We start from the raw sequence: 9,992 nt of genomic DNA, 5'->3' as shown, positions 1-9,992 counted from the left end.
CCTACTGCAGGCCCTCCTTATGCCCGCGCAGATTTCCATCATTAAATGCGCTGCCCATACAAACGGTAAGACCCCAGTTGACGTTGGTAATGAACGAGCAGATTGTGCAGCGCGGACAGCTGCGCAAATTCAGCAAGTGATGGTGCCTCAAATGTTAAGTCAGACTAAACGTTCTGCAATAAATAGGTCTGCCTCTGACAAGCCAATGCCAACCATCCAAGACGTCATAAGGTTACAGGAGGACACTCCTGAGAGTGATAACGGGCAGCACGGTAGCATGGTGGTTAGCGCAATTGCTTCACAGCTCCAGGGTCCTGGGTTCAATTCCGGCTTGGGTCACTGTCTGTGTGGAGTCTGCACATCCTCCCTGTGTGTGCGTGGGTTTCCTCCGGGTGCTCCTGTTCCTCCCACAGCCCAAATATGTGCAGGTTAGGTGGATTGGCCATGATAAATTGCTCTTAGTGTCCAAAATTGCCCTTAGTGTTGGGTGGGGTTACTGGATTATGGGGATAGGGTGGAGGTGTTGATCTTGGGTCGGGTGCTCTTTCCAAGAGCCGGTGCAGACTCGATGGGCCGAATGGCCTCCTTCTGCACTGTAAATTCTATGATAATAAACAAATGTGGAAACGGTTAGGTTGTACATATGATTCTGCTTCTTCTTTATGGACCATGCCAGTACATCAAGCTTGTATGTCTGATGTACTGGCTTTATGGATCATCAAATGTGTACACTTTGCAACTCAGTGTGGGGCTCGGGGGAGTAGTGATTTGTTGCTGGACTCTTGGTGGCACCCTAACATGCAGGGGCTGGCCCAGAGTATCAATAATCAGTGTTTGATTAGTCAGCAATATAACACCGGCAAATGTATCCCTTGTGGTATGGGGCAAACCCCGTTGCCCAGTGGTCCCTTTCAGATGCTCTAAATGGATTACATTGAGTTGGAAAGGTGTCAACGTTATAAATATGTTTTGGTCATTGTGGATGATAATAAAGCTGCTACTGTGGTTAAAGTTCTGATGCGGGAAATCATTCCCCGGAACAGCATACCAGCTCAGTTAAGTTCTGATAATGGGCCTCATTTTATTGGACAGATTAACCTGCCTCCCTTCCCCAGCGCTGTTTTACAGGTGTGGAGCATGATGGGGTGGCTACTCACCGCCTGTGTAATCTTCGGCCTCGCCTCGCTTGGGAGTGACATCGGCGACGGAAATGGAAAAGGGAAATATCATCTACATCTGTAACCCCAACCAAACTACAAGGACATTTCACTTATGCAGAGGTGACGTCCCCATATACGAGTACATGGTATCGACTCATGGAAGGTCATCAGGTTAACGGACAATGCAGGACTCATGAAGCAATTGCACCGGTCCCGGCGATGGGAAGGGAACATTGCATGGACATTGCCTTGTTTTTGGAGTACATGTAAATTTGATTTTGGATGCGTTAAGATTGGTGCCATAAAGGTAAAGTCAGACCGTGAGAAGAGGGTAGGAAGCGGTTGTGAGAGAGAGAGGGGGACTAGAGAGAGGACGGAGCGTGTGAGAAGGGGAGTACAACTAGAACGTAGGTTATCAGGAGATATACTTAATTCATTTAGGACTGAGGGAAACCTGGATAAAATGCAGGGTGCACTGGAACAGATAGACGCCCCTAGAATCTTGGCTTTTAGGATCCACGAGGGTGCAGCGGATGACGGGGTGCTGCAACAGTAATTGGAAATGCAGCGACAAATCTTCTTAGATGAGGGGCCGTAGCTACGGGTTGGACAGATAGGTTATCATGAAATGATAAAAGGAGGGAATGAGGAAACGAACAAACGAATGTGCTATAAAATAGTTAGTTCAAATATTAGATACAGTAATGTAGATAGTAGTGAGTTCACAAATGACAAAGGAATTCAGAAAGCATGGCAAGGAGGATGGGGAAAAGGATGCTGGGTAACAAGAGGCCCAGTGTTAAGTAATGCGAAGTGAGCCAATCAGGCTATATGGCCAGGTCAGGAGGTGTATAGGATGACCTATGGGAATCTTGCATGTGAAAATTGATGCCATTTGAATGTATTTGCAGAGATTTCTTTGTCTCCGACCTCACTCGGTTCTAGGGTTCCAGGAGACAGCTTCTGTGTTCTGAATCTCTGTGGAGCGAGTCAGCCTTGCAAGTTGGTTAAAATAAATAATACTATACCTACAAATCCATCTCGAGTTTTATTGAGGCCAGACTGACGGGTAAAGAATTCAATATTGTCAATATCTGCCACTTAATTTAATTTCTGTAATATGTCTTTGATTTTAAAAATGCAAGAAATAAACTTGTTCACAAGCAGTGTTCTATTTTTTGCTTTAAAAACATTACACCTAAACCCTGCTGCAGAGCTATGAATATCTTGTATATCAGTTTCTTGTTTAAAAACAGGTTCACAACACAAACATTCATGACACTACATTTGTTCGCAAGGTACAAATAGTTTGAGAGACTTAATGGGTTGGTTTCTGATAAAAAAAACTATACTCCCCTTTTCCCCGTGGAAGGAAGAACAATCCTCATCTTCAACATGTACAGTTGCTTCTTTGCTCACAAATCAGAAGGCAATAAATGAGAGATGAACTGCAAGACGAGTTGCTCGGAAAATGAAACAGTTAAATATTTACTTGTGAAGTCACAATAAGATGATTTTAGCTACAGGAATTGAGCTAGATAAGAGGTTATGGCATGAAAAATATTTTGAAAAAAATTCAGTTCCATTCATTTACAGCATTCAGCATACTGTATGCACTCTTGGTAATGATTGGTCCTTTGAAGATGGATTTCAGTCACTGTCAGATTCGTCCTTGTACTTTGATTTAATGGCACGGCCATTTTGTAGAGGCATTTCTTCATAATCACTCCTAACATGGAAAGGTTCAAAGTTATTGGAGAAAAACTTTAATTTTCATAAAAGGTTACTTCAATGCATGAATCAGGTTAATGGACTCTTTCAATTTTATTCAATTCATTCACAGTAGCAAGGCCAACACTGACTGCCCGAGAAGAAACATAGAATTTACAGTGCAGAAGGAGGCCATTTGGCCCATCGAGTCTTCATTGGCCCTTAGGAAAGAGTACCCCACTTAAACCCACGCCTCCACTCTATCCCCCCATAACCTAGTAACCCCACCTAACCTTTTTGGACATTTAGGGCAAATTATCATGGCCAATCCACCTAACCGGCATATCTTTGGACTGTGGGAGGAGACAGGAGCACCCAGAGGAAACCCACGCAGACACGGGGAGAACGTGCAGACTCCGCACAGACAGTGACCCAAGCCGGGAATCGAACCTGGGATCCTGGAGCTGTGAAGCAACTGTGCTAACCACTGTGCTGCCCAAGGTCACAGTGAGCCACCTCTTGAACACAACTGAGTTTGCTTGGCCATTTAAAATGCAGCTTAGAGTCAACCAGATTGCTGGATTCACATATTGTCCAGACCGGGTAAGGATGGTACATTTCCCTCCTTCAAGGACATTAATTAACCACATAGATTTTTTTTACAGAACGTTAGTAGTTTCATGGTTACCATTACAACTGCTTCTGTTTTATTGTAGATTCTAGTCAGCATGGACAAGATGGGCCGAATGGCCCCCTTTTATGCTGCATAATTTCTATGGTTCTTTTTCTTTAATTAACCAAATTTAAATTTTCCCAGCTGTGGTGGTGGGACTTTGTCTCCAGATCATTACTCCAGACTCTGGATTACTAGTCCAGTAATATAACCACTGTACTGTCATATCCTGATTAACCTTGTGAAAGATCCATGAAATATTTTGATACCTCATTCCTGAAGCACATAAAAACACATAAAAGCACATACAATCAATAAAAGGGCATGGACAGAGTGGATAATCAGAAGCTTTTTCCCTGAGTGGAAGAGTCAATTACTAAGGGGTCATCGGTTTAAGGTGCGAGGGGCAATGTTTAGAGGAGATACAAAGAACAACAAAGAAAAGTACAGCACAGGAACAGGCCCTTTGACCCTCCAGGATTTTTACAGAGGCTAGTGGGTACTGGAACTCGCTGCCCGAGGAGGTGGTGGAAGCAGGTGACAGTGACGTTTAAGGGGCGTCTTGACAAATATATGAATAGGATGGGAATAGAGGGATATGGATACCAGAAATGTGAAGGTTTTCGGTTAGACGGGCAGCATGTCGGCACAGGCTTGGAAGGCCGAAGGGCCTGTTCCTGTGTTGTACTTTTCTTTGTTCTTTCTTGTTTTTAGTGGAAAGAATACTAGCCTCTGCAAGTCTCGCATTTACGATCCAAAAGTGAACCAACTAAATGGGAATCTGTATGAGGACAGCTTTACCAAGAGGTAAAAAACATTATATCGGGCTGTATATAGACCCCCAAACTAAAGTGGTTAAGTTGGGAATGGCATTAAACAGGTAATTCGAGATGCATGCAATAAAGGAACATCTATAATTACGAGTGATTTTAATCAGCATATAAATTGGGCAAATCAAATTTGTCACTATACCATTGAGGTGGAATTCCTGGAGTGTACACGGGATGGTTTTCTGGACCAATACGTTGAGGAACCAACTAGAGAGAAGGCCATCCTAGACTGGGTATTGTGTAATCAGAAAGGAATCACTGACAGTCTAATTGTTTGAGACCCCTTGGGGATGAGCGACCAGAACATGTTTCATCAAGATAGAGAGTGACGCAGTTGATTCTGAGTCTTGGGTCCTGAATCTTAATAAAGGAAACTATGATGGCATGTGGCGTAAGTTGGCTATGATGAATTGGGGAACTTCACATAAAGGAAAGGTGGTGCATAGGCAATGGCAAACATTCAAGGAGCGCATGGGGGAACTGCAATAATTGTTTATTCCTGTCAGGCACAAAAGTAAAACGGGAAAGTTGGCAAAACCATGGCTTACAAGGGAAATTGGATATTGTATTAGATCCAAGGAAGAAGCATACAAATTAGCTAAGAAAAACAACAGGCATGAGGCCTGGGAACAGATTAAAATTCAGCAAAGGAGGACCAAAGGATTGATGGAGGAGGAAATACAGTACGAGAGCAAGCTTGAGGAACAAGAATCTGTATGAGTTTCTATAGGTATGTGAAGAGAAAAAGATTGGTGAAGACAAATGTAGGTCTTTTACCATCAGAAAAGGGGAATTTATAATTGGGAACAAAAAATGGCTGACCAATTAATTACATACTTTTATTCTGTCTTCACAAAAGAGTAAGCAAATAAGATACCAGAAATGTTGGGGAACACATGGTTGAGTGAGAGGGAAGAACTGAAGGAGATCAGTATTAATAAAGAAATGGTATTGGGAAAATTGATGGGATTGAAGGTTGATGAATCCCCAGGGCTTGATCATTTACATCCCAGAATACCTAAGGCGTGAGAAATAGTGGATGCATTGGTGGTCATCTTCCCAAGATTCCATAGAATCTGGAACAGTTCCAACAGACTGGAGGGTAGCTAATGTAACCCCACTACTTAAAAAGGGAGGCAGAGAGAAAACAGGGAATTATAGACCTGTAAGCATGACATCAGCCTAATTCTGCTCCTGTGTCTTATGGTCTTATAGTCGTGGGGAAAATTCTAGAATCCATCATCAAATATTCTATAGCAAAGCACTTGGGAAATAGTGGCAGGATCGAGCAGAGTCAGCATGGATTTATGAAAGGGAAATCATGCTTGACAAATCTACTGGATTCTTTTCGGATGTTACTAGTAGAGTAGAGGGGGAGCCAGTGGATGTGGTTTATTTGGACTTTCAGAAGGCTTTCGACAAAATTCAACATAAGAGATTAGTGTATAAAATTAACGCGGATGAGATTAGGGGCAGTGCATTATAACGGATAAAAAACTGGTTGGCACTGGTGCCTCACGGCGCCAAGGTCCCAGGTTCAATCCCGGCTCTGTGTCACTGTTCGTGTGGGGTTTGCACATTCTCCCCGTGTTTGCATGGGTTTCACCCCCACAACTCAAAAGATGTGCAGGGTAGGTTGATTGGCCACGCTAAATTGCCCCTTAATTGGAAAAAATGAATTGGGCACTCTAAATTTAAAAAATAACTCGTTGGCAGACAGGAAACAAAGAGTCGGAATAAACGGGTCTTTTTCCAAATGGCAGGTGGTGACTAGTGGGGGATCAGTGCTGGGACCCTAGTTATTCACTTTTTATATATATCACAATGATTTAGATGAGGATACTAAATGTAATATTTCCAAATTTGCAGAGGACACAAAGCTGGGTGGGGGAGTGAGCTGTGAGGAGGATGCGGAGATCATTCAGCGTGATTTGGACAAGTTGAGTCAGCGGGCAAATGAATAGCAGATGCAGTATAATATGGATAAATGGGAGGTAATCCACTTAAGTAGCAGAAACGGGAAGGCCGATTATTATCTGAATGGCCATAAGTTAAGGGAGGAGAATATGCAACGAGACCTGGGTGCCTATGTACACCAGTCGTTGAAGGTAAGTATTGGTTGGCACGGTGGCACAGTATTTAACACTGCTGCCTCACAGTGCCAGTGACCTGGGTTCAATTCCGGCTTTGGGTGGCTGCGTGGAATTGCACATTCTCCCCGTGTGGGATTCTGAGCAAAGATGTTCTTGCCCTGGAGGGAGTGCTGAGAAGGGCAGCACGATAGCACAGTGGTTAGCACAGGTGCTTCAAACTCCAGGGTCCCAGGTTCGATTCCTGGCTTGGGTCACTGTCTGTGCGTGTTCTCCCCGTGTTTGGGTGGGTTTCCTCTGGGTCCTCCAGTTTCCTCCCACAGTCCAAATATGTGTAGGTTAGGTGGATTGGCCATGATAAATCGTCCTTAGTGTCCAAAAAGGTTCGGTGGGGTTACTGCATTGGAGGGATAGGGTGGAGGCATGGGTTTAAGTCGGATGCTCTTTCCAAGGGCCGGTGCAGACTTGATGGGCCGAATGGCCTCCTTCTGCACTGTAAATCTATGATTCTAAGGTTGACCAAATTGATTCCTGGGATGGCAGGACCTACATATGACAAGAGCAACAGCTACTTGGGAACTCCCCCACCTGGAGGTTCCCCTGCAAGTCACTCACCACCCCGACTTGGAAATATATTGCCGTTCCTTCCCTGTCGCTGGGTCAGAATCCTGGAATACCCTGCGTACACACTGTGGGTATACCTATACCTTAGGGACTGCAACACTTCAAGGCAGCTCACCACCATTTCTGAAGGGCAACTGGAGACGGGCAATAAATGCTGGCCTAACCTGCGATGCCCACATCTTGTAAATACATTTTTTTAAAATGTGAGGAGCGATTGAGCTAGTTAGGATTATATTCACTGGAGTTCAGATGAATGACGGGAATTTCATAAAAACCTATAAAATTGCAACAGGACCAGACAGATTAGATGCCAGAAGATGTTCAAGATTGTTCGGGTATTGCTCAAGATTCGGAGGGGCTCCTTAGGTGCAACATTTTTAGATTGGTGGGGAGGGTGGAAGCTGATCTGGCAAGGTGGGATGGTCTCCTTCTGTCACTGGCAGGCCGGGTACAGGCGGTTAAAATGAATGTGTTGCCGCGATTCCTGTCTATTTTCCAATGCCTGCCGATTTTCCTGCCAAAGGCATTTTAAGAGATATTGAAGGGATGATTACCTTGTTCATATGGGGAGGGAAGGTGGCCAGAGTTAGAAAGGTGCTACTACAGAGAGGAAGGAAGGCAGGCGGTTTGGGTCTTCCGAACCTGATGTATTATTACTGGGCGGCGAATGCAGAGAAGGTACAGAGCTGGATCAGAGGGGTTGACTCCCAATGGGTCAGAATGGAGGAGAGTTTGTGTAGAGGGTCGGGATTGAAGGCGCTCGCAACAGTGTCGTTCCCGACGGCCCCGGGGAGATACTCAGGGAGTCTGATAGTAATAGCTTCGCTGAGAATTTGGAGGCAGTTTTACCAGCACTTCGGGTTGGGGCAGGGTCAAGTGAAAGGCCGATTCAGGGGAACCATAGATTTGAGCCAGGGACGTGGGATGGAAATTTTCGGAAATGGGAGGAGAAAGGAATTAGGACACTAAAAGATTTGTTTCTTGGGGGTCAGTTTGCAGGATTGAAGGAGCTGGAAGTGAATTATTCCCACAAGCAGGAAGAGATATTTAAATACATTCAGGTTCGAGACTTTGCCAGAAAGGAGATACAGAGCTTCCCAGTGGCCGGCTTCCTCATTGCTGGAGGAGGTGCTGACGACAGGGGGACTGGAGAAGGGGTAGTATCGGCAGTTTACGGGGCTATTTTGGAAGAGGAGAAGGCATCCAGGCAAAATGGGAGGAAGAGTTGGAAGAGGGTGTGGAAGAGGAGGAGCAGTCTCTGTCAGGGAGAGAACCTGAGAACATCTAAGACACTCAGAAGGGAAGAAGGTAAGTAAGTGATTTTTACTCATTTTTACTTTTATACCTTTTTCAAATTGTGTGTCGGGGGGAAACAGAAAAGCTGTGACCTGAGTGGCTGGTTGGGAATCTACACTAAATTAAAAAAATTAAGCATTGGTAACTAATTAAACATAATTACTTAATTATAATTTAGAGGGGTATCTAAGCCAGAGATCGGAGAGTACTATATTTAGCTTTCGCATTTATATTAGAAATCTAGTGCTAGGAAACAGACAGTTAACAGTAACTTTAAAAAAAATATATATACATTTTAAAAAAAACTTTTAATTTTAATTAATTGACGCAATGTCAGTTAGAGGGGTGCAGTGCTCTGACTGTGAGATGTGGCAGGTCCGGGAGGCTTCCAGCTTCCCGGATGGCTTCATCTGCAGAAAGTGCACCCAACTGGAGCTCCTCACAGACTGCATGGTTCGGTTGGAGCAGCAATTGGGTGTACTTAGGAGCATACAGGTGGCAGAAAGCGTCATAGATCACAGTTATATAAATGTGGTCACAACCAAGGTGCAGGCAGAGAAATGGGTGACCACCAGAAAGGGCAGGCAGTCAGTGCAGGAATCCCCTGTGGTTGTCCCCCTCTCGAACAGGTATACCCCTTTGGATACTGTTGGGGGGATAGCCTATCAGGGGAAAACAGCAGCAGCCAGAGCAGTGGCACCACGGCTGGCTCTGATGTTCAGAATGGAGGGTTAAAGCGCAGAAGACCAATAGTCATAGGGTACTCTATAGTCAGGGGCACAGATAGGCGCTTCTGTGGACGTGAAAGAGACTCCAGGATGGTATGTTGCCTCCCTGATGCCAGGGTCCAGGATGTCTCCGAACGGGTAGAGGGCATCCTGAAGGGGGAGGGCAAACAGGCAGAGGTCGTTGCACATATTGGTACTAACGACATAGGCAGGAAGGGGCATGAGGTCCTGCAGCAGGGGTTCAGGGAGCTAGGCAGAAAGTTAAAAGACAGGACCTCTAGGGTTGTAATCCACAGGATTACTCCCTGTGCCAGGTGCCAGTGAGACTAGAAATAGGAAGATAGAGCAGCTAAACACGTGGCTAAACAGCTGGTGTAGGAGGGAGGGTTTCCGTTATCTGGACCACAGGGAGCTCTTCCGGGGCAGGTGTGACCTATATAAGGACAGGCTGCATCTAAACTGGAGAGGCATAAATATCCTGGCCGCGAGGTTTGCTAGTGTCACACGGGAGGGTTTAAACTAGTATGGCAGGGGGGTGGGCACGGGAGCAATAGGTCAGAAGGTGAGAGCATTGAGGGAGAACTAGAGAATAGGGACAGTGGGTCTCTGAGGCAGAGCAGACAGGGAGAAGTTGCTGAACACAGCGGGTCTGGTGGCCTGAAGTGCATATGTTTTAATGCAAGAAGTATTACGGGTAAGGCAGATGAACTTAGAACTTGGATTAGTACTTGGAACTATGATGTTGTTGCCATTACAGAGACCTGGTTGAGGGAAGGGCAGGATGAGCAGCTAAACGTTCCACGATTTAGATGTTTCAGGCAGGATAGAGGGGGATGTAAAAGGGGTGGCGGAGTTGCGCTACTGGTTAGGGAGAATATCAC

At 45.2% G+C, this 9,992-nt stretch overlaps 1 protein-coding gene across 9 annotated transcripts in view; it reads right to left on the bottom strand.

Moving 5' to 3' along the window:
- Positions 1 to 2,195: 2,195 nt before the first annotated feature.
- Positions 2,196 to 9,992, bottom strand: part of tmem181 (transmembrane protein 181) — a 391,617-nt gene continuing 383,820 nt past the window's right edge. For all 9 annotated transcript variants that reach the window (XM_072502600.1, XM_072502554.1, XM_072502568.1 and 6 more), the window contains one exon: positions 2,196 to 2,889. Coding sequence is in view for 8 of the 9 variants with exons in the window: in XM_072502554.1 (XP_072358655.1) it covers positions 2,811 to 2,889 (79 nt within the window). In the remaining variant the exon portion in view is untranslated. The remainder of the gene's footprint in view (positions 2,890 to 9,992) is intronic.

Source organism: Scyliorhinus torazame, chromosome 1 (assembly GCF_047496885.1).
Source record: "Scyliorhinus torazame isolate Kashiwa2021f chromosome 1, sScyTor2.1, whole genome shotgun sequence".
Classification (NCBI taxonomy): domain Eukaryota; kingdom Metazoa; phylum Chordata; class Chondrichthyes; order Carcharhiniformes; family Scyliorhinidae; genus Scyliorhinus; species Scyliorhinus torazame.
The sequence above is the reverse complement of the archived record's forward strand: the minus strand, read 5'-3'. Positions and strand labels throughout refer to the sequence as shown.